This window comes from Chrysemys picta, chromosome 12 (genome assembly GCF_011386835.1).
Source record: "Chrysemys picta bellii isolate R12L10 chromosome 12, ASM1138683v2, whole genome shotgun sequence".
Lineage (NCBI taxonomy): Eukaryota > Metazoa > Chordata > Testudines > Emydidae > Chrysemys > Chrysemys picta.
Genome location: NC_088802.1, coordinates 13,753,494 through 13,777,681, shown reverse-complemented (window position 1 = coordinate 13,777,681; position 24,188 = coordinate 13,753,494). Strand labels below are relative to the sequence as shown.

The 24,188-nt window shown below is 51.1% G+C and overlaps 1 protein-coding gene across 1 annotated transcript; it reads left to right on the top strand.

Moving 5' to 3' along the window:
- The first annotated feature begins 14,551 nt into the window (after positions 1-14,551).
- On the top strand, positions 14,552-23,071 carry LOC122173298 (zinc finger protein 34-like). Its single transcript, XM_065565051.1, has 5 exons — positions 14,552-14,996; positions 20,093-20,285; positions 20,816-20,942; positions 21,554-21,667; positions 21,990-23,071. Exons 2-5 carry the CDS (start codon positions 20,262-20,264, stop codon positions 22,895-22,897), a joined length of 1,173 nt encoding a protein of 390 aa, XP_065421123.1. The 5' UTR covers positions 14,552-14,996; positions 20,093-20,261; the 3' UTR covers positions 22,898-23,071.
- The last annotated feature ends 1,117 nt before the right edge of the window (positions 23,072-24,188 follow it).

The window sequence follows — 24,188 nt, the reverse complement described above, 5'->3', positions numbered from 1 at the left end:
TCGACCTCCCTCCCCCCACTCCCACCGCCTGGACTCACCCCCGTCCCACTCAGGACATGCAGGAAAAAGAAGCAATCGGCTTAAATTGTAGCAAGGAGATTTAGGTTAGACATTAGGAAAAACTTCCTAACTGTAAAGGTAGCTAAGCACTGGACAAATTACCTAGAGAGGTTATGGAATAGCAGTCATTGGGGTTTTTTAAGAGGTTAGACAAACACCTGTCAAGGATGGTCTAGTGTTGTTATTATTCAGTCCTGCCTCAGTGCAGGGGTTTGACTAGGTGACCTGTTGATGTCCCTTCCACTCCTACATTTCTGTGATTCACACTGAATTGCCTTGTGCCACTGTCTAGTAGTAGTGGCACACAGTTCTCTGACATGCAGGTTTATAAAATTGCAGTTAATATACAGTTTTGAGCATAGCAGTTTTAAAGCTCTGCATGTTCAGACCAACTGAGCTGAAAATTGTGATCTATAGTATTCAAAACTATTAAGATGTGGGCTGAAATAAAATCAGCATGAATTGCTCAACAATATCAATGGAATCAGTATTGCGCTACTATATATTGTAAAACATTACAGTGAAATCTTGCAAGAATTACATTGCACGCCGCCTTGCCCAAGTGGTAACTAAGCATAACATCTTCCTGTTTCAACATTCTTAACTTGTATCCCATAACTCCTAAAAATTGTTTTTTTTTTTCAAAAACTAAATACTGCTGAGTTATGAGTTTTAACAAGTTTTTTTTCTTTTAAACCACAGCACTGAATGTTATTCTAAACTTGTTTTCCAAATATTCTTAAACTCTCAGTTTATCCCCCGCTGATGTTCACTGTGAAAAGTATTGCAGGTCTAATAATAATATTTGGCACTTTTGTAATTCACTGTCCAACCTGTGTTTTGTGCCCTCCTCTGATGGATTTTTACAGGATAACTGTATAGCTACCAGCTAAGGGAGTTATATCTTGAACTCAAGTAGTAGAAGCTCATGCTTTTAAATCTGGATGGCTCGGGTTCAATCTTTGGTGACTAGCTGTGATGGAGGTTGCTACACTTATAATCCCTTTAATCAGAGGTTCTGAATATGCTTTGTTGTAGGCAGAACTAGCCTAGAGTTAAGCAACCAAAAATTTAGAATGGGAAGTGTTGAAATGTTGGGAAGCCTTATAATTTTGCCAGTCTGGAACGAACATCCCATCTGAGGGATGGGGCGGGGATAGAGGAGAGTGAGACAGGACCAGGAAACTAGGACAAGGAATCCAGAGCGGTAGTGGGGGGCAGTTGAAATCAGATGAGGAGCTGGGGCGGGTTAGACAGCAATAGGATAGACATAGACTGGAGGGGACGGGGAAGAAGGGTCTTTGACTACTAGAGACCACTCCATTCAAGAGCCTGGAATAGACCCAGGATTCCTGAGTTTCACAGTTCCTCTTCTGTGAGCAGATATCTGTGAAACGCAGTGGCAAAGAAAGTGTCTCATCCCTCTATAGAGCTTATTTATCACATATAGGATGACAACCTACTCCCTCTGCCATCACTTACTCCATTAGCTCAAGTGGCAGAAGTCTGTGCAGTGGATCTAAAGGTTCATCGGCAGGGTTGGAGCCATGCGAGTTTCACGATGATTCCACATGCCAGAATTTCTGGGGCAGTTCGGTTTTGATTTTTACAAAAAAACCTGGGGAAATGCATACAGAAATAGGGTGACCAGATGCCTAAATAGGGGAATCTCAAGCAGGAGTAGAGAGGTTATTTTATCTCTGTATTTGGCACTGGTGCAACCACTGCTGGAATACTGTGTGCAGTTCTGGTGTGCACAGTTTAAGAAGGATATTGATAAATTGTTGAGTGTTCAGAGAAGAGTCACAAGACTGATTAAAGGATTATAAAACATGCCTTATAGCGATCGACTCAAGGACCTCAATCTATTTTGCTTACCAAAATAAGGTTAAGAAGTGACTTGGTTATAGACTGTAAGTATCTACATGGGGAACAAATAGTTAATAATGGGCACTTCATTCTAGCAGAGAAAGGTAGAGCATGAGCCAACGGTTGGAAGTTGCAGCTAGACAAATTCAGGCTGGATATCAGGCATACCTTTTCGATGGTGAGAGTAATTAACGATTAACAATATACTAAGGGTCATGGTCTTTTTCTAAAAGCTTTTTCTAAAAGCTATCCTCTAGGAATTATTTTGGGAAAGTTCTATGTCTGTGCTATACAGGCGGTGAGACCAGGTGATCACCGGATCCCTTCTGGCTTTATAATCTCAGAACTAGGTACATCAATTCACATGCAAAATTCTCATTGAATTCAATAGGTGTCCTTGCCCTGTGGCTTGTGGTGTGGGCTGCAGCAGGGGCCGTACAACCCCTCTCGCAGCTTCCTAGGGCCCCCTCTCATGGCTCTGTGCACCTGTGTCTGTCATTGTCGTCCTGTCCCCTCCTGCCGCCCCGCTCACCCAATGTGTCCTGATATTTCACTCTTGCGATCTGGTCACCCTAGTGTTCGGTCGGGACGCGGGACAAAGGAGGAAATATCGGGACAGTCCCGATAAAATCGGGACCTCTGGTCACCCTAACCTATTGGATGATTGAGGTACGCTGTTTCACTTTTTTGTGTGTGAATCTGTGAAAAGGGAGGTAAGGTTTGGGGGTACAGAGCATGCCTCTGAACCCAAGGTGATACCAGAATCGCCACTTCCACTTTTTTCACTGACTTCCTCCTTGCTTATTTCCAATGATGTGGCTGCTCATGCACCTGTCACTGGTCCATGAGGTTGCGAATCAGGAGGGAGGGGGTTTGTGGTCAAAAACACTCACGATCTGCTTCCTCCTGGCTAATGTGCCAAATTGATCTATTGGACGATTGTTATATCCTGAATAGTGGTGACTGGGAATGTGGGGGAGGGAGGGCGGGGAGTGTAGCAGATGCCAATTTGAGGTGAATATTCTCTTGGCCAGATTCTACTGGGTTTGTGGTGCTTTGTGCTATGGACTGGAGCAAAGTGGCTGGTGAATAACCAAGAATCTGGTTAATAATTATTCTCTAAATTCAGCTTTTTTCTTTCTCTCTCTCTGAATTATCACTAATTCAAAACAGTAGTGTGCAAGTTGACTGGATAATGGTAATAGAATAATCTCTTGTTAAAGCATTGTAAACCCTACTACCTGATAACACTTACTATACATAATACAATAAATCCGACAGAAACAAAACCTAGGAAAGTTTGTTTTCTGTGTCTTATTGAAAGTTTTCCAGTAATCTCCTCTTGCTTCAGAATGCCTCGTGTCTCACCCATACTGTTTGCAATAGGATTCAACCTGTGGCTTAGCTGATGACTCTTTACTGCTTCCTGAAGAGCTGGGAGCTCAATATTCATCTCAGATACTATATGCAGAAGCACAACTCTGTATATATGGGAGGAATTATTGACCTTGTGCATATGTAATGGTGTTTGGTGTTTGTAAGACAAGGTATAATAATCACACTTCCCAAATTGCAATGAACTGTGGAAAAGTTCCTGTTTGCTGTGCGAGATGTTACTTGTACCTAGATGCACTACCCTTCCCCACCCCCAGCCCTACGCATGCTGGCTTGGGAATATCACTGCTGTAGTGTCAGCTTTTAAGAAAGCTTCACAGGCACCACTTCTAGTATTACGGTAAGTTAAAACAAGCTACAGTACATTGGGACATTAATACTCTATTACAGTGTTTGCATTAGCATATTAAAAGCAATAACACTTAACAGACCAGTATATCAAGGACATTACTAGCACACTTTCCCCCACCAATACCTAGTAGTTGCACTGTTATCTCCCATAGCTACTTACATTGCAGCTTTCTTTGTTAAAACTAAATTGGGAAGAAAGACTACTGATTCAGAACTTGTTTAATGGTTACGTTATTGCCAAAGGGGGTGTAGTAAGTGAAGGCCCTGATAAAGGCCCAGTATCAGGCCTGAACTAAAATAATGGTCAAGACTTTGCTAACATAAAGCAAAGTTAAGCTGTGAGCCAGAGGCAGGCCCTGCTCACAGAAGCTGGCAAGGAAAGAACTGATGCTGCAAAAAGAGACATACCTAAAAGGTACTGGACACCAGATATCAGAACACACACTATACTGGAACATTCCACAGATAACATGGAACAGGCCGACCCATCCCAATGACAGGGGCAAAAGGGTAATATGATGGATAGAGTTGTTTTGATCGAACCAACATGTACAAGGTGAGAGGCGGCACCTTACTACGTAGAGGGGTTGTACCTTGCTGCGTAGAGGGGTTGCACCTCAATACGTCAGGAGTGATGTGTAATTTGTTTGTACCTGTCTATAAGAATGTATCCCTGGGGTAGTGTCTTTGTGCAGCCGAGGGGGCAGTGGAAAGTCCCGCCACTGACTGAGCTGAGTCAATTGCTGAGAGGAACTTTCTCGTAGTATGCCCGGTAGACTAAGTAATCTACGGGGAACTGCAATTGTGTCAGGGTCGCAATAAACCTGGCCGAGGTGCCTTCGTACCTTACTAGAGTCTGTGGTCATTGGGGGTTCTCATCGGGTTTGCGGTGTCAACTATCTGCAGAGCTGGGGCCGTACACAGAGGGAACACACGCACGCAGCCGAGTGATATCAACATAGGAGCAACCAGAGCACCACACCGGTAGCATCTGACAACAGGGGGTAGTGGGGTGTAGGCTTGGAGGGAGGAAGGTTTCTATGATGTAGGCAATATCAGGTGTTTTATCCAAAACCAGAATATGAATGGTGCTGGTCTTCTTGGTCTTCTTATTGATAAAGGGATTGGCCTCAAATACCGGGTTGTAGGACTCTTCCATGGTGTAGTTTTCATCTTGGGTGGCCTGGTCCTAATTATATTAAAACATGTACTTTAGTCTCTGTAATTATCTGTTATATCTCTGTAGCTCTTTATGAAGGCAGGAGTAAAATAAAAGTAGCTGCAATAGTTCCACAGTTAACTAAAACTGAAAATTTACATAATTGAAATCAGACGCCTAATCTTAATTTTTGCTTAATAAATAAGTCCATAAGAAAACTCTATTGGGAAACTGCTACAGTTTACTAAGAAAGTGCACTTCTCCTATATAGGTTTCAGAGTAGCAGCCGTGTTAGTCTGTATCCGCAAAAAGAAGAACAGGAGTACTTGTGGCACCTTAGAGACTAACAAATAACTTCAAAAGTTTTTTTTCTCTTAATTAATTGGCCTCTCAGAGTTGGTAAGACAACTCCCACCTGTTTATGCTCTCTGTATGTGTGTATATATATCTCCTCATTATATGTTCCATTCTATATGCATCCGAAGAAGTGGGCTGTAGCCCATGAAAGCTTATGCTCTAATAAATTTGTTAGTCTCTAAAGTGCCACAAATACTCCTGTTCTTCTTTCTCCTATACAGGTCATAAGGATCCTGTCTGTCTGAATACTGGCTGCTCTTTCTTTCTCTGATCTGCAGAGTGACTGATGCTTTTTAGACATCAGTCGTGGGTACAGAAGGGTTACATTGCACCTTCTCTCTTGGCCCCAGCTACTGTTCTCCCTCCTTGTTGCATTGATAGTGGGTGGGTGTGTCTCACCTCTTTTTTAATCATATATGCTAGGGACAGTCTTGTCCTCTTCTCCTCTCCTGATGTCAGTGTAGATGCAGGCAGTGCAAAATGTACTACAGTCATATAGTATCTCAAATGCACAGCTGCATGTCAATGATCTGAGGTTTGAAGAACAATGTGGAACTAGCTATTCTTCTTCGAGTGATTGCTCCTGTGTATTCCACAGTAGGTGTGCGTGCTCGCCACGTGCACCGGTGCCAGAAGTTTTTCCCTTAGCAGTACGCATAGTGGGGGAGCACCGCTGCGACCCCTGGAGTGGCGCCTCTATAGCGCGCTATAAGGGGAGCTGCACACTCCCCCTACCCTCAGTTCTTTCTTGCCGCCAGTGAAGGTAGTGGGAACTTTGTGCTCCAGTCTTGCTGTAGCCCTTGCAGTAGCCTTGGTAGTACTCATCTTCCCCTTAGTTGGATAACTTCTTTAGTTTGTTCCCCGGTGCCCCCGGCTTCAAGTCGTGTGACTCCTGTCACACTTCTATGCCAAGAAGCGACTTGCACACTCAGTGTCTTCGCTGCTTGGGCGAGACTCACGTAACCGATCACTGTGAGATCTGTCGGTTGTTCAAGCCTCGAACGAAACGTGAGAGAGATATCCCGTTCCAGCCCTGCTGATGGAATCTGCGTTGGCCCCAGCACTGGCATGCCGATCGGATTCGGCACCAGGTGCCTCATCCTTGGTGCGGAGTGAGGCGCCTTCCACCAGTGGGCACCGCTCACCTGCTAAGAAGCAAGGGAAGACTCAGCGGCGCCGACAAAAGGACAGGGCTGAGGCCGGACTTGAGTTGGGCAGCCCACGATCCCTCCCGGGACCCAGACCTCCGACTGGCGCCGAGTGGAGTAGTCCGGTCCCGTCCACGCATGCCTCTCCCGCAGTGAGAATGCCGTCGATGCCAGAGGCTGCACAGGCTGTGCATGACATCCTTTCCCTCCCGGTGCCGGGTGCGCCACCCGAGATGGGCCCCCGGTATGAGGGAAGTGGCCATTGGGAGCACATCAGCCCTCTAAAGCAAAAGACAGCCCGCACTCCGAGAACCATGTGCCAAGGTCCTCACATAGCTTGCGTCAGTCCTCCACTCCGATCAGACCAGCTGATTTGCCTGTGCAGGAGCCTCGAAGGTTCTCCACTCCCCATTGGGAGCGCAGGCACCGAGACAAGCGGCATCGACGCTCCTCTTTGGATAGGAGCTAGAGGAGCAGATTCTGATGCCATCGTTATGGACGCTCAGGCTCAAGTGCCCGCTCCGCTAGACATCATAGACGGAGCTCTCCTCGGGCTTTAACGGCACCGAAGCCTCGAAGCTATGATCGCCGGGATGACTATGAAAGCAGCACTTCGGTGGACTGCCACTCCTAATCGTCATCAAGGTCCAGATCTCGAGGTCGGCACCGGTACGACCGTAGACGCTCCAGTCGCTCCTACGGCACCGTGCGGTCAACGGTGACCTCTGCCTCGGCACCCAGCCACCCGTCCCCGAGCCCTGGTAGCCGGAGAGGCCCCCTCGCCAGCACCGGAGGAGAGCATAGTGGCACCTCCGTCCGTTGTACAAGAGGTCTTTAAAGCTCACCAGGAGCTCCTCAAAAGGGTAGCCTTGAAGATGGAGAAGCTGTTGGACACCCTTTTCAATGTTCTGTCCTCCTTGGCACCGGGCCATGTGGCCTTACCCCTTCACCAAGGTGTGGCCAACATATCGACTGCCCTGTGGCAGACCCCAGCTTCCTTGGTGCCCATTTCCAAGAAAGCAGAAAAAAAGTACTTTGTTCCGGCTAAGGGACATGACTACCTGTACTCCCACCCAGCGCCTAACTCCCTGGTGGTGGAGTCAGTCAACCATCGGGAACACCATGGCCAGCCTGCACCCACCCCCAAGGACAAAGACACCAAGAGACTTGATTCTTTTGGCAGGAAAGTTTATTCTTCTGTGAGCTTTGAACTTCGGGTGGTGCTAAAATTTGCCATATAATGATGGTCTCTTCATATAGTGGTAGAAAGACATACAATATTTGTGGTGTTTTAGGGCACTGGCTCTCAACCAGGAGTGCACATACCACTGCGGGTACACCAAGGTCTTCCAGGGGGTACATTAAATCATCTAGATTAGGGTTACCATATTTTAAGTGTCCAAAAAGAGGACACTCCACGGGCCCCGGCCCCGACCCAACTCCTCCCCTTCCCCACCCCTTGCCCCAGCCCCGCTCCAACTCTGCCTCTTCCGCTGAAGGCTTTGCCCCCCGCCCCTCCCCCTCCCCTGCTTCCCGCAAACATTTGATTCGCGGGAAGCCTGAAGCAGCAGGCAAGCTGGGGTGGGGGGGCACGGCCCAATCCGGCCCCCCCCGGTGTCCGGCCAGCCCAGAGGCTCTGGCCCCGGCGTCTCCTGCCCGGCTTGGCTTGGGCCCTGCGGCGCCGGTCCCCGGCCAAGCACCACCGGCCCTGCCCGGCCCCCGGCCCCACCCAAGCACCCCCGGCCCGAGCACCACCGCCCCCATCCAAGCACTCCCGGCCCAGCACTGGCTCCCGGCTGAGCACCCCCGGCTCCACACTGCCGGCCCCTGGCTCTGTACCGCTGGCCCCAGCCCGGCCCCCGGCCCCGCACCGCCAGGCCCGGCCGAGCACCGCCGGCCCGGGCCCTAGACCTGCACCACCGCCCCCGGCCGAGCACCGCCCAGCCCCGCACCGCCAGCTCCGCCGAGCACCCCCGGCCCGGCCCCGGCTCCCGGCCGAGCAGCCCCGGCTCCGCACCACCGGCCGCTGTCCCCGGCTGAGCACCCCCGTCCCCGCACCACCGGCCCCAGCTCCCAGCCGAGCACCGCCCGGCCCCGGACCTGGCCCCCGGCCGAGCACTGCTGGCCCCGGGCCCCGGCCCCGCACCACTGGCTCCGGCCCTGCACCGGCGGCTCCGGCTGAGCTCTGACGGCCCCAGCGGCACTGGACCCGGCCGAGCCCTACCGCTCCCTCCCTCTCTATTTTCCCGGACATGTCCGGCTTTTTGGGATTTCCTCCCGGACGGGGATTTTAAGGCCCAAAAAGCCGGACATGTCCGGGAAAATCCAGACATATGGTAACCCTAATCTAGATATTTGCCTAGTTTTAAAACAGGCTACAGAAAGCAGTAGCAAAGTCAGTACAAACTAAAATTTCATAGAGTGACTTGCTTATACTTATTTATATGCTATACGCTGAAAAATAAGTACAATATTTATATTCCAATTGATTTACTTTAGAATTATATGGTAAAATGAGAAAGTAAGCAATTTTTCAGTAATAGTGTGCTGTGACACTTTTGTATATTTATGTCTGATTTTGTAAGCAAGTAGTCTTTAAGTGAGGCAAAACTTGGGGGTATGCAAGACAAATCAGACTCCTGAAAGGGATACAGTAGTCTGGAAAGGTTGAGTGCCACTATTCTGGGTGATAGAGTTTATTTCTTTACTGAGTGTGGCATGTCTGGTCGTGGCAAGGCATAGTTCAGTTAAATCATATTGCACGTATATTTTGATGTGTAGTTGAGGGACACTTCCTTTATTTCTGACACAATCTATAAAAAGTATAATGATTAAAGTTAAAAATGAACTTCAGTTTCTTCTTCGGGTATGTGTCTGTATGAATCCCACTGTAGGTGCATATGTGCCTTATGAGTGAGGTTTGTTTTTTTTTGAACAGCATTGTCTGGGGGTGCACATGCACCCTATATCTCCTTAGGCTCCCGCGTGAGGGCATAACGGGTAGAGTGGGTGAAATTTATTTCTCCCCTTGCAGTTCCCTCTTATCAACCATGATAGTGAGACAAAACCTGGCGAATGTCTGACACACTGCTTTCTCTGATCCTCAAAGGCCTATTCTCAACTAGTTTGCTGGGGGAAAAAATCTCTTTTCACCCTCCTTATCCCTTTAATTTCTTTAATTTGGATGTTCAAAAAAAAATACAACCTCCCCCACACCCCACCCCGATAGAGGCGGGACAAGATGCTTCATGACAAACAGACTCTAAACCTTCATGGTTTGAAACCTGCCTGACGTGCGAGAGACTCATCCCCCTTGGTCATTGGGCAGAGCTGATGCCTGTTCTCTCTGGGGGAGGGTTAGATCCTTAATAAATGTTCAATTTCTAAATCCTCTTCAGGGATTCACAAATTGAGGGCCATGCAGCTGAAACTGTACCTGCTTAAGCAATGTATGTGCATCATCTCAGACCTGGCCTGCCCCAGGCCCCCTGAATCTCTGGGCGGCCCTGGAATGTCTCACTATAAAACACTGGAAAGCTGTAAAAAAGTTGGAGGCTACTATATACTGGCATTGATCTATGTGCAGACCTCTCATGGACATCACTGGTTTTGTGCAAAAATTTAGGATAGAATGTTAAAGACTTTTTTTTTAAAGAGAGAAATACTTTAGTGCACTCTTTTATACACAAAGTGTACTCATTTCCCTGAGACCCAGAAGTGTAACAGATACTATGGATCATATACAGCAGGGGTCGGCAACCTTTCAGAAGTGGTGTGCCGAGTCTTCATTTATTCACTCTAATTTAAGGTTTCGCATGCCAGCAATACATGTTAACGTTTTTAGAAGGTCTCTTTCTATAAGTCTATAATATATAACTAAACTATTGCTTTATATAAAGTAAATAAGGTTTTTAAAATGTTTAAGAAGCTTCATTTAAAATTAAATTAAAATGCAGAGCCACCCCCCCCCCCCCCCCGGACTGGTGGCCACGACCAAGCAGTGTTAGTGCTTCTGAAAATCAGCTTGTGTGCCGCTTTCGGCACATGTGCCATAGGTTGCCTACACTACCCCTGAGATACAGTATCTAAACTGTGCTTAGTGCAGTTTGTGAAGGAAAGAGGGGTAAAGGTGCTTTAAGGTTTGAGTTATGTCTCCTGTGTCTCACTGCTGACTAGCTGCAGACCTAGTGCTCAGAATTAAGGAATGTTCTCAGGGCTAGCTACATAACTCTATACTAGTTTTCAATGGTCTGCTAAATGCTTCAGACATGCCACCTTTTCACTTAGCTATATCCTGAATAGCAGGGCCGCCCAGAGGATTCAGGAGGCTTGGGGCAAAGCAATTTAGGGGGCCCCTTCCATAAATAAAAGTTGCAATACTACAGTAACATGTATTTGGAAATGTAAAAAATAACCAGTGAAATACATTCAAAAATTAATTTGTAATAATTTGAAAAAATACTAAATACATTATTTAAAAACATTACATGCTTTAATGGTATGTATACATTTGCAATTACATAATGGGCTGTTGCTGGGTGATGGTGATGGTTGGGATGGGGTTGGGGAGGTGCCCGGCCCCTCCCTTAAAATGCTTCTTACCCCCTCTCCCAGAGCCTCAGCGCACCACATCCAGGACGCCGGGGGATGGGATGGGGGAGGACGGAGGCGGGGGGAGCCTCCGACATACTTGGGGTCTGTGGGGCCCCCGGGGCCTGGGGCAAATTGCCCCCCCCGGGCGGCCCTGCTGAATAGTGGTGACTGGGAATGGGGTGGGGGGCGGGGAGTGTAGCAGATACCAATTTGAGGTGAGTATTCTCTTGGCCAGATTCTACTGGGTTTATGGTGCTTTGTGCTATGGACTGGAGCAAAGTGGCTGGTGAATAACCAAGAAGCTGGTTAATAATTATTCTCTAAATTCAGCTTTCTTCTTTCTCTCTCTCTGAATTATCACTAATTCAAAACAGTAGTGTGCAAGTTGACTGGATAATGGTAATAGCATAATCTCTTGTTATAAAATTGTAAACCTTACTACCTGATTTTTAGATTAAACACTTACTATACATAATACAATCAATCCCTGATGTTAGAACCAGGTTATGCTGCTGCTGTAGAGGACTCGTCACCCAGCAGCTGGGGGCCACCATGTGGGCTCGTCAGGGCTGCTGGCCACGGGGCCAATGGGTGTGGGTGGTAGGGTGACCAGATGTCCCGATTTTATAGGGAAAGTCCCGATTTTGGGATCTTTTTCTTATATAGGCTCCTATTACACCCCACCCCCGTCCCGATTTTTCACACTTGCTGTCTGGTCACCCTAGTGGGTGGAATCTCGGGAGTCACGACCCAGGGATCTGCTCCACTCCCCAGCTCTGCTCCAGCTCTGAGCTGTCTCCACTGCCTGGGACCTGTGGGGCCCCACCTGCCTCCTCAGGGAAAGAATCACCTGGGACTGGTGCAGAGCCTGGGCCAGTCTCAGCCAGTGACAGGGGAAGGGGTGGGGTGGAGGCTGAGTTGGGTCCTGCCAGGCATGTGGGTCCTGAGGGAGCCTGGCCCGGGTAGGCTCTGCTCCTTCTCCAGCCTGGCTGATTGCACCCCCAAGGGGCCGGAGTTATCCTGCCCCAGGACCAGCTCTGGCTGAGCTGCCGACTCAGCCTGGCAGACACAGTCACCTCCCATCAGGGCCGGCTATTGTGGCTGGGGGTTAGGGTGTGAGAGAGTAGGTCTCTAATGGGTCTGGGCAGGGGTGCTGTGCAGTGGGGGGTGGGGAGATCTGTGCGTGTTTGGGTGCTGTGCAGTGGGGGAGATGTGCATGTGTCGGGTGCTGGGAAGTGTGGGGGGTCTGTGTGGGACACTGTGCAGTTGTGGCAGTGGGGCAGTGGGGGGCACTGGGCAGTGAGGGAATCTGTGGGGGGGGCTCTGGGCGGAGAGGTGCAGGGCACTGTGAAGTTGTGGGAGGGCTGTGGGGGGGGGGTCTCCAGCTAGGGGGTTCTGGGCCGTGAGAGGATCTGTGAGGGAGTTCTGAGTGGGTGGGGGAGTGGGCAGTGGGAGGGCACTGGGCATGCGTGTTTGTGGGGGTCTCTGGGTGGTGTGGCACTGGGCGTAGGGAGTCAGAGGGGTGCTGGGCGGGGGGGGTTAGCATGCTGCAGCATGGTACTGCCCCGAAGGGGAAGAAGCATGATGGGAGCGCAGGGCCAGGCTGGCCAGTGTGTGTCTGGCAGCTCCCTGTTTGTAAACAGTGCCCTTGTACTGCGCTGGGTGGAACGGGGCTGTCCCTGCCATGCCATGACCCATCTCATCTCCTATTGCCCTCGGCCAGCCAGTCGCTCTGAGGACTCTGCCCCCCTGCCCCACGTCCCCATTTCCCCCATGGGGGATCACAAATATGTTTAGCACCAGGCCCACAAAAGGTTAATCCAGCCGTTTTTGGGGTGCAGGCTCTGGGATGGAGTTGGGGTACAGGAGAGTTGCAGGCTATGGGGAGTTTGAGTGAGGGGTGTAGGCAGGGCCGGCTTTAGGCCGATTCAGCCGATTCGGCTGAATTGGGCCCCGCGCCAAGAGGGCCCCGCGCTGCAGCTGTCCGCCCCGCCCCCAGCTCACTTCCCCCTCCTCCACGCCCCGCCCCCTCCCCTGCTTCCCACGAATCAGGGATTCGCGGGAAGTCTGAGACAAAGCAGGGGCGGGCCAGCAGCATGAGGTAAGCTGGGGTGGGTGCGGGAGAAGGGCTCCAGCCCGGGTCCCGGTCCCGGCCCGGTCCCCGCGGCTCGGGTCCCCCCCCCCCGGAGCGGCTTCCACGGCGCGGCTCGGGTCCCCCCATCCCCCCCGCGGCGCGGCTCGGGTCCCCCCATCCCCCCCGCGGCGCGGCTCGGCTCCCCCCCCCCGTGGCGCGGCTCGGCTCCCCCCCCGTCCCCGCGGCGCGGCTCGGCTCCCCCCCCCGTCCCCGCGGCGTGGCTCGGCTCCCCCCCCGTCCCCGTCCCCCCCGCGGCGCGGCGGGGCTCGGCTCCCCCAGTCCCCCGTCCCCCCCCGCGGCGCGGCTCGGGTCCCCCCGTCCCCCCCGCGGCGCGGCTGGCGTCGTCCCCACGGCGCGGCGTGTCTTGGGTCCCCCCGTCCCGTCCCCCCCCGCGGCGCGGCTCGGGTCCTGGGGGCGGCTAGGATCCCCCCGTCCCCGCGGCGCCGGTCCCCCCCGTTCCCCGTCCCCCCGCGGCGCGGCTCGGGTCCCACCCGTCTTTCCCCCCCCCCCCGCAGCGCGGCTCGGTCCCCCCGTCCCGTCCCCCCCCGCGGCGCGGCTCGGGTCCTGGGGGCGGGGCTTGCAGCAAGCCCCGCCACCAGAAATCGGGCCCCGCTCTTGCTAAAGCCGACCCTGGGTGTAGGCTCTGACCTGGGGCAGGGGATTGGGGTACAGGAGGGGTTGCGGTACAGGAGGGGTTGCGGATATATGGGCTCTGGGAGGGAGTTAGCAACTCAGCACGTTATATAAGAGAAATGAGCTGCAGTGATTTCATATAGACATAAAAACTGATAAAAGACATTTTTACATATTCAAAATGTGAGAGGCAGAGTTTGAGGGGGGGAGGGGGTGTCTGTACAATATTTCACCGCATCAGTCTCTTGGCTGGAGCAGTAATGTAGCCCTGCGCAGGCCTGCCCAGAGGATTCAGTGTCCAGGAGTGGCCTCGGACAGCGTTGGAGCCACTGCACTGCAGCGCGCCAGGACCGCTCCTGGATGCGGCTTGCTGAGACACAGGGGCTTGGGGGAAGATGGAGGCGGGGGCAGCCTCCGACATACTCATGGGGGCACCTGTGGAAAATTGCCCCACTTGCCCCCGGGCAGCCCTGGCCCTGGCCCTGCAACAGTTGTATAGGATAGAGAGGAGCTGCGGTGATTAAGCTTTGATAGGCTAGGAATTGGAGACCTGTGCCTTTAAAACCCCTGTCCCAGGAACCCGCCCTCTGCTCCGGGGCTGACATGCAGCGTCCTGTGAGCAGAAAGAAAACCTCCTCTGCACCCCCGACACCCCTAGATTAGCGAGCACAGTGGGTGGCTCATCCCACAGGGTCACTGTTCCCCCCCTTCCCCGTCCCTAAGTGGGGGTTTTGTCCCTGCACGGGGTCTGGCAGCGTCTCCCCCCGGGCTTAACCCCGGCTCCCACACCCCACCCCTGACTTTTCCCCTTCAGCCCCTCTGCCGCTCGCTACAGTAGCTTGAGCCCCCCGGCCAGTAAATATCTGCCCCCTGCTCAGACCCTGACAGCCCCACCCCCGCTGCGCTTTGCCCCCTTAATCCTTTTAAACTCCTCCAAAGAGGAGGCAGCAAATCGTAAGCAGAAGTAAGGGCAGAGAGAGGGCAGTGGCTACAGCGAAGGGTACTGGGCATGCTCAGTTCGGGTGCGCATGCTCAGTACACCCAAGTAGGGAATTGGGAGCGAGAGCTGTTTGTGTAGGTTCACCGGCAGGGGGCTGAGGCAGAGGCAGCAGTGGCTGTTGTAGGTCAGGAGGGGGGAGGGGGGAGGGGGGAAGAAGGCACATGTGCTTTGCAGCCTTCCCCTCCCCTCCCCCCAGCACTCCCCTGGAGGAGACAGGGAGGGGGCTTCCGGTCCGGTGGGAGACAGGAATCTCTGCAGTGGACCTCACTCACCTTAGCAGCTGCTGGGTCTTTGGTGGTGAGTGTTTGACCCCGTGATTTCCCCATAGGTTTGTAATATTGGGTTGGTTTTGTGGTTTTCGGTGGTGTTGCTGTTTGAGGGTGAGTTTGTGCCTGCCTGCGTCTGTTGATGTTTCAAAACTAAACTCGGGATCATGTAACCCAGGAAAAAAGCCCCGAGCCGGTGCTTAGTGCTGTGAATTCCAGGTGAGAGAGAGAGAGGGAGGTTTGGAGGAGGAAATCAAATACATCAGGAGGGGAGAATGTGAAAGGTCTGCAACACGGCAGGCTGAGACTTTTATCTCTCCCTTCTCCCCCGTGAGAGAGGGGAAACTGAGGCAATGAGTGATCTGATTCCCCTCCCCAAATTATTTTGCAAAGGAGGGGGACGGGAGCTCCTATCCAAACCAGTTCCCTTTCCATCAACTCTGCTTCCCCTGCTGCAAGACCACTGAAGGGGCTGAATATTTCCATTAAACTCTGGCTCCTTCATTTGGCCTGCAACAATAAAATAGACCGGCTTTGGCGGGGAGGAATATCCCCCCCCCAAAGCTGTGTGGACATTAAGGTTTTTTTTTTTGGCGGGGGCGTGATAATATTCCGGATCGATCAAACACCCAGCTCAGCCTTCTAGCCATTCAGCAGCTCTAGGGCAGGGAAGGAAGGTGCTCTTGGTGCAGAGTGGTCACAAAACAGGGGTGAATTTAGCGGGGGGGGGGTCCGGTTGAAATCCCGCCCGATGCAGCCACACAGAATCGCTGGCGGCGCTGGGAGAGGCCAGGAGTGGAAGCAGGTGGCCTGGGGGTGGGGGGACATTTGCCCTCAGTCCTGGGCTCTGGGATGGACTAGACTGGGTGGGTGGTGGGTTCAGTCTAGTCTTCCAGCCTGTTGCTCTCGCTGGGGTGTGTGGTTTTCATCTGGCTCCACCGAAAAGATCAAACAAGCCCAGTAGAAAAGGTGGGTGAGAGAGGCGGGAAGGAGTTTGTAAGGGGTTAAAGTGACCCATCAATGAAAGAGTAAAACCAGAGTTTGACTGGGTTTCCCCCTAGCCACCACTCCTGCAAACACTGGGCAAGGGGCAGCCCCAACCCCCACCGAGGCTATGGTGAGAGGCAGCAGGGGAGGAAGGAAGCCACATGTGATGGCAGTCCCCTCCCCCCCAGCACCCACCACCCCCTCTCCGGCCCCCAAACTCTGTCCCAGAGCCTGCACCCACCCCTCCGCACTCCCTCCCAGAGCCTGCACCCCTCCACCCATCCTGCACCCCACACCGTGCCCCAGCCGGGAGCCTGCACCCAAACTCTGTCCCACTCAGCCCTGGGCAAAGCTCTCCTTGGCTGGCTCCCAGCCCCTCTCCAAGGGTTGCAGCTGTCTGGAAGTGCCTGCCTTCCACACCTTCCTCATTCATACCTCATTCATTCAACAGGTCAATTGATTACAAAGTGGGTGGAAGAACTTGTTCTACTTCTAGCAAAAAGACATTTTTCTTTTACCTTAATTATACTACCTTAGGGGCCAGCTATAACATTACCAAGGTTCAATACAAAGTCATATGAAAGTTATACAAAAATGCATAATGCAGAGATTTATCTTCAACTGCACTGATTGACTGCTGTGTGCAGTAACATAGTGACCCCTGGGTCTTTGAATGAGGCTTTATACTTGGGGGGGGCGAGCGGGTGGGCAAGCGGTGGGTGGGCAAAGAGGCAAGCAGTGAGCCAGCAGGGGTTCTAGGGGTGGGCATGGGGGTTTCTGGCAGGGGAGGGAGAAGGTGAAAGGAGGCAAGTGGTGGGTGGGGCACTGACTAGGAGGGACACAGTAAGCCAGCGGGGGGTTAGGGGGTGAAGAGGGGTGTGATGGTGGGGCCGAGCGGGGAGGGGTCGGGTCCTATTTTACTGCTGTGATCTGGTTATCCTTTGTCACCCCCCTCCCCAAACCTTCCTTTTCGGCCCACAGCTGTTTCGGCGGGGTGGCGCTGGGGAAGCAGGATTTGTTTCCGTGGGCCGGGAGGCGCTGGGGGGGGGAGGAGGGCACAATTTTATATTAATAAGGAAATATTTTATAATTTTTAATAAAATAAACATTATTGAAGAAAATCAGTTGTACAACTATCAAAACATGAATTATTTTCCTAATATGAAAGTGAAAATCAGCTAATTAATATATAATTTTGTTGTTATGTATATAGTCATGAAAAGTAAATAATACATGGAAGAAATGAAAGGGTTCTTTTTAAGTGGCTTTTTTTTAGTCATCCCTGCTGGGGCCCCGTCAAAACTGTTCGAATTGGGCCCCGCACTTCCTAAAGCCGGCCCTGGGCCCGGGAAAACTGCCGCCAGCTCCCGGTGTGTGAGGGGAGGGGGGAGCCCAGCCGGGCCGTGCTGGGGCTGGGACAGAGGCATGTGGGGGGACAGAGGGGGGTGGGAGCCGGGGTGCGGGGGGTAAAACACCCCCAGATGGGGTGAGCCAGCTGCAGTGGTTGCAAAAATAAGGGGGGTGGGGTAGAGGGGCTTTTCCTGCCCCCTTCCCAGGATCTCAGCTCCCATTTCCCAGAGCCGTGTCCTTAAAGGCCCAGTGCATCGCAGAGCCTGGACAGGGCCCCTCTCCTGTATAAGATGCTACTGAGCTGCTAAAGGAGACTTGGTCCAGGGAAATATTTACAGCCCCCCACGAAAAAATATCATTGTCACAGGTACTTACTTTTAGTGTTTAAAAGAATCCAGTTCACAGTTTCTATGTCTGTGTAAAGCCGCCCAGCGCTTCATAAATGTGTCTTAGCCAGGGTGCCTGGTCCCCTGCGTTTGACTCCTCTTGGAATCCAGTCTGTGCAGTTTCACGCCTTTAAATTAAAGTTCCTTTTAAAAATATTATTTCTATTACTCAGAGCTCTTCATCCTAAACTTCATTAACATTGTGCAGAGGGACATCATTGTGCCATGGAATTCATATTCTTAATAGCAAATAATCATGGGAAATATTAACAGTTGCTCGTAGCTTGACAATCACATCTCAGGGTGACACTGTAACAGTTCCTGTTTCTATTGCACTATTGTAATTTGAGTTCAGTGCTGACTGATTTAAATACATAAATAAATTTTGTTTGAGAATTTGCAGGCGTGGATTCATTAACATCTGGAGCAGAGACTCCCCCATGATGCATTGCTTCCCTGTTTTTCTGGTCCCAGAGTTCAGTGCAGTTCTTGCCTTGGAATCTCTGTTCTCCAGTCTGTATGCTAATGGATGTGCCGCCCTGTCCCATCTTCTATGTAAATGAGGCTAGGGGAGTTGCCTTAATCCTGTCACCCTTGTCTGGAGGGGTTAAGTGTGTCTCCCATGACCCTTTCATTGCTTTCTTATAAGTCTTTCTTCTGACTTGGTTCAAGCAGAGGCTGGAGTGGGGTGAGCAGACAACAAAATGTGAAAAATCGGGAGTGGGGGTAATAGGAGCCTATATAAGAAAAATACCCAAAAATCAGGACTGTCCCTATAAAACCGGGACATCTGGTCACCCTAGGCTGGAGGGGCGGGGTCCTTGATGGGTCAAACAGGCTGCATACTGTGCCCTGGTTAGCTAACACTGGCTGTCCCTGGGGGCTGGGTTTAGAGTCCAGGGCAGACAGTTAATCGGGTGTTGCCACGAAAGGGCTCTGGCTATTGCTAAGGGAGAGGAGGCAGCGGGTGTGTGTCTCTTCTCAGGATATTAGAGCTCTGGAGTTGAGCTCCCTGGGTCCGAAGCTGCTGCCTCCTGTATTTTGATCTGGGAGCCCAAACCTACAAGCTGCTTCTTACCCAGCAGAGGAGAGACCTTTGTTAAATCCCCTCTGTGCCCAGCCCAGGTGGGGACTTGCTGTGGTGGCTGGAACCAGCCCCTGGTGCAGCCCTGGGTTCTGCACACAGCAGCCCCCGAGCCGCAGCCTGCAGGTGATGGAGAGACCTGGGGGTAAAGGGCTGGGACTGGGCAGGAAAGTGACTCAGCACAAAGGGCTCCTTTCAGGGACTGGATGGTGAGTTTGGCTCCCTATGTGTCTGCGAGTCCCAGAGCTCCTGCCCCCATGGACACAGCCAGGTTCAAACCCCTGTTAGCAGTGGCAGTGACTGAGCTGCCTAATCACAGAATCAAAGAATATGAGAGTTGGAAGCGATCTCAGGAGATCATCTAGTCCAACCCCCTGCTCAAAGCAGGACTAATTCCCAACTAAATCATCCCAGCCAGGGCTTCGTCAAGCCGGGCCTTAAAAACCTCCAAAGAAGGAGACTGCACCACCTCCCTAGGTAACGCATTCCAGTGTTTCACCACTCTCCTAGAGAAAGAGTTTTTCCTATTATCCAACCTAGACCTCCCCCACTGCAACTTGAGACTATTGCTCCTTGTTCTGTCATCTGCCACCACTGAGAACAGCCGAGCTCCATCCTCTTTGGAACCCCCCCTCAGGTAGTTGAAAGCAGCTCTCAAATCCCCCCTCATTCTTCTCTTCTGGAGACTAAATAATCCCATTTCCCTCGGCCTCTCCTCATAAGTCAAGTGCTCCAGACCCGTAATCATTTTTGTTGCCCTTCGCTGGACTCTTTCCAATTTTTCCACATCCTTCTTGTAGTGTGGGACCAAAAACTGGACACAGTATTCCAGATGAGGCCTCACCAATGTCTCATAAAGGGGAACAATCACGTTCCTCGATCTGCTGGCATGAGAGCAAAGGCCCAGGACAATGGTGCAGTCGCCGGTTTTCCTAAGGGAAAAGGATAAAAAGGGAGAGAGGAGAGACTGGAAGGGGAAACCAGGAACAACAAAAGGGGGAGGGTGGTTCCCAGATCCCAGACCTGCCCAGATCCATTCCCTGCATCCCCCTGGGAACAAGGGGAGGAGCTGAGAGAGGAAAAGCCAGTTCCTGACTTGGCTGAACACCGCACTACCTGGGGGGGGAAGGGGAGAGTTAGAGGGGTGACACAACAATGTCAGGGGGACTTCCCCAAGGTGGCTCCTTTGGTTCTGCTCTTTTTCCAGCATTGGGTTCAGAGACTCTCTTATGGGGAGAGTTTAAAAGTGCCCCGTGGGGTTTAGTTACGCTGGGAGGGCCCTGGCCTGGGTGGTAATGAACTAACTGAGTTTCTTTCCAGCGTGGAAGAGTCCAGAGCGTCTGTCTGCAGGGAGAGAGCCTGGGGGCAATCGGGCTGTGACATGCACTCAAGCCCCTTCTGAAACCTTCCCAATCGCCCCGACAAGCTGAGGAATCACATCCAGATTTCACTAAAGATCGTCCCTTCTTCCAGGTGACAGGGAAGGGAAATGGCTGTGATGGAGTCAACTCAGGTAGGGGATTTTCAGGGAGCTGCTGGACGGCGGGAGGGAGAGGCAGGGAGGAGACAGGGTGTGATAAACCTGCTGATTTTCTGAGTGGGAAGGGGCATACCACCATTTGTCAAAGAGGTCATAGCCCTCCTGGGCAGTGCTGGGAACATTTTCCATACTCCCAGTGCTGGAGCCTGAACCCAGTGGCCAGAGGCTGCTGTGAAATACGAAGGGAAGCTTTTGGGATTCCTGTCCCTGTCCCTGGCTCAGTGCTCTGCTTGCCATATCAGCCTGTGGCTGGCAAGTGTGTGGTAATTGCTAAATGAGAAGACCCTGCCCTCCTCCATCTGCTCCGTGGGGGACAAGGAAGTCTCACCTCTCCTCCCCGCCTCATGAAGACTCCTGGCGCTCTGAGCAGGGTGGGTGTGGGATTCTGCTACTCTGGTCGTCCCAGAGCTTCCAAGAAGTTTTTTTTCTTTCTTCCTCTCCTTTGACTAGTGGGATTGTGACTGGGGCAGCAGGGGCTGAGTGGGGGTCTCTTGTTGTTTCAGTTGCCGGTGACCTTCGAGGAGGTGGCTGTGTATTTCACCCAGGGGCAGGGAGCTCTGCTGGACCCCAGTCAGAGAGCCCTCTACAGGGATGTCATGCAGGAGAACTATGAGATGGTGACCTCGCTGGGTAAGGGATTCCTGTCCCCTCGGTTATTAGAAGCCATGAGGTCTTCATTTCTGACTCTGGTCAGGTTCTTCCCTGGTCAGTTAGATTGGAGGGGAATGGATTCCATAATACGCAGCTGCCACGTGAGAGGGACTTTCATTGGGAAACAGGTATCAAAACCTAATGGACATGCGAAACCAAGCCCACCACTCCAGCATTCGGGGGGCAGGGGGGCTTAGAAGTCATTCATTGTCCTGTCTGTATTGTTTCTTACTGATGCACAAAATCCCTCTTCATTTCCCTTCTTGGGAATAGCTCCAGCCCTGGGGAAGACTGTGGGCTCTGCAGATTTAGAAATAGGAAATGGTCTAACTCCAGAGCTGTGTGCGCGTCAGCAAGGCCCAACAGCACATAGATCCTGGGAACTCCTTGTGAGGGCGTAAAAATTCCCCCCACCTCCCCAGACGTCTGCTTCTCCCAAGAGGCCTCAGTGATCATGTTCCCGTGCTGTTGGATTCCATGTTCCCCCAGCAGATCATGGTGAGAGGTACCACTCCAGAATGCCCTTTGTGACAGACAATCTTCCAATCCTCCATGTGCCCCGACCTTGTCTCTTTTCACTCCCTGTTCAGGATTTCCCATTCCCAAACCTGAACTGATCTCCCACCTGGAACGAGGGGAAGAACTGTGGGTCCCGGATCTCCAGGTCTGGGAGGAAGGAGAGATCCTGAGAGGCAATCGCACAGGTGAGGACTGAAACAGAAACCATCTGGTGAATGAAGGAAAAAGTTGAGAATCCCAAAAATATGCTGTGAATAAGAGCCCTTAGTTCTTCCTCACCTCAACCAGGGCTGTAGTCAACAGATACCATTCACGGCTTTCCACGCGTCCTGTTAGCTGCAGGAGTTTCCTTCCCAACTTTCCATCCCTGGGAGTGTTTGGGTGGGATCTGGAGGCAAAATCCAGTTGCTCAGTCTTCACAGTGTTAGCGTGTTGGGTTTTCCCTTGGTGCTATTCCTCTTACTACCTAGCACAATGACTCCTGTCTGGATTGTCTGTTTCTCCCAGCAGGTGATGAGACAGTGGATGAGAAGAAGGAGGGGAATCATCATGAGGAAGTTCCTAGGGAAGTGGAACCACAGGGGACCTTTGTGGGAAGAGCTGATGGGAGTTTATCCCAGTGCTTGGAAGAGGGAGAAGACTGGGGAAATTGGCAGAAGTCAGAGAGGCAACTGAAAAACCACCGAAAGAAGAAAGTGGATGAATATTTTATATGTGGGGGAGGAGACAAGGATCCCACAGCCCAGCAGACCAATCCTAAGGAAGAGAAACCCTATCAGTGCCTCGAATGTGGAAAAGGGTTCATTTTCAGATCACAGCTTGTGACACATCAGACAATCCATACTGGAGGGAAACCCCTTCAGTTCTTGGCCCATGGGGAAAGCTTCAATAACTGCTCAGATCTTAATAACCATGGGAAAAGCCACATGGGAGAGAAACCCTATCAATTCCTCGAATGTGGAAACTGTTTGAATTGGAAGTCAGAATTAATTACACATCAGAAAATCCAGACAGGGGAGAGACCCCATAAGTGCTTGGATTGTGGAAAAAGTTTCATAGAGAGATCACACCTTATTCAACATAAAGCAATCCACACAGGAGAGAGACCCCACAAGTGCTTGGACTGTGGAAAAAATTTCATATGGAGGTCAAACCTTGTTAAACATCAGGCAATCCACACAGGAGAGAGACCCCACAAGTGCTTGGACTGTGGAAAAAATTTCATATGGAGGTCAAACCTTGTTAAACATCAGGCAATCCACACAGGAGAGAGACCCCACAAGTGCTTGGACTGTGGGAAAAGTTTCACACAGAGGTCAAGCCTTGTTAAACATCAGGCAATCCACACAGGAGAGAGACCCCATAAGTGCTTGGACTGTGGGAAAAAGTTTCATAGAGAGGTCACACCTTATTAAACATAAAGCAATCCACACAGGAGATAGACCCCACAAGTGCTTGGACTGTGGGAAAAGTTTCATACAGAGGTCAAACCTTATTAGACATCAGGCAAACCACACAGGAGAGAGACCACATAATTGCTTAGACTGTGGGAAAAGTTTCTTTGACAGATCATCCCTTTCTAAACATCAGGCAATCCACACAGGAGAGAGACCCCACAAGTGCTTGGACTGTGGAAAAAATTTCATATGGAGGTCACACCTTGTTAAACATCAGGCAATCCACACAGGAGAGAGACCCCACAAGTGCTTGGACTGTGGGAAAAGTTTCATAGAGAGGTCACAACTTATTAAACATAAAGCAATCCACACAGGAGAGAGACCCCACAAGTGCTTGGATTGTGGGAAAAGTTTCATACAGAGGTCACACCTTGTTAAACATCAGGCAATCCACACAGGAGAGAGACCCCACAAGTGCTTGGACTGTGGGAAAAGTTTCATAGAGAGGTCACACCTTATTAAACATAAAGAAATCCACACAGGAGAGAGACCCCACAAGTGCTTGGACTGTGGGAAAAGTTTCATACAGAGGTCACACCTTATTAGACATCAGGCAATCCACACAGGAGAGAGATCCCACAAGTGCTTAGTCTGTGGAAAAAATTTCATACAGAGGTCACACCTTATTAGACATCAGACAATCCACACAGGAGAGAAATCCCACAAGTGCTTAGTCTGTGGAAAAAATTTCAAACAGAGGTCACACCTTATTAAACATCAGGCAATCCACACAGGAGAGAGACCACATAAGTGCTTAGACTGTGGGAAAAGTTTTAGGAACAGATCAGCCCTTTCTAAACATCAAGCAATCCACACAGGAGCTAAACTTCTGTGACACTGAGAGAGAAAGGGTTAAGCAACTTGCATGTAATAGACCCAGTTCAACCTTTAGAGACATGTTAAAAAAGTGTGTCCATGTTAGATAAGTTTGAGCTTTGAAATGTAAACTTATGTTAAAGACCTGGAAGAAGATGGTAACTGTAGTAGGCTATAAAAAGCTACAAAGAGTCCTATGGCACCTTATAGACTAACAGATGTATTGGAGCATAAGCTTTTGTGGGTGAATACCCACTTTGTCAGATGCATGTGGTGGAAATTTCTAGAGGCAGGTATAAATATGCGGGCAAGAATCTGCCTAGAGATAATGAGGTTAGTTCAATCAGGGAGGATGAGGCCATCTTCTAGCAGTTGAGGTGTGAACACCAAGGGAGGAGAAACTGCTTTTGTAGTTGCCTAGCCATTCATAGTC

What these genes read in the sequence shown, in the direction of transcription:
- LOC122173298 (XM_065565051.1), top strand. Translation starts at nt 20,262, where the DNA reads ATGGCTGTGATGGAGTCAACTCAG. An exon ending in CTGTGATGGAGTCAACTCAG is followed by an intron (nt 20,286 to 20,815) that starts GTAGGGGATTTT and finishes TTGTTGTTTCAG; the next exon opens with TTGCCGGTGACCTTCGAGGA. An exon ending in CCTGAGAGGCAATCGCACAG is followed by an intron (nt 21,668 to 21,989) that starts GTGAGGACTGAA and finishes TGTTTCTCCCAG; the next exon opens with CAGGTGATGAGACAGTGGAT.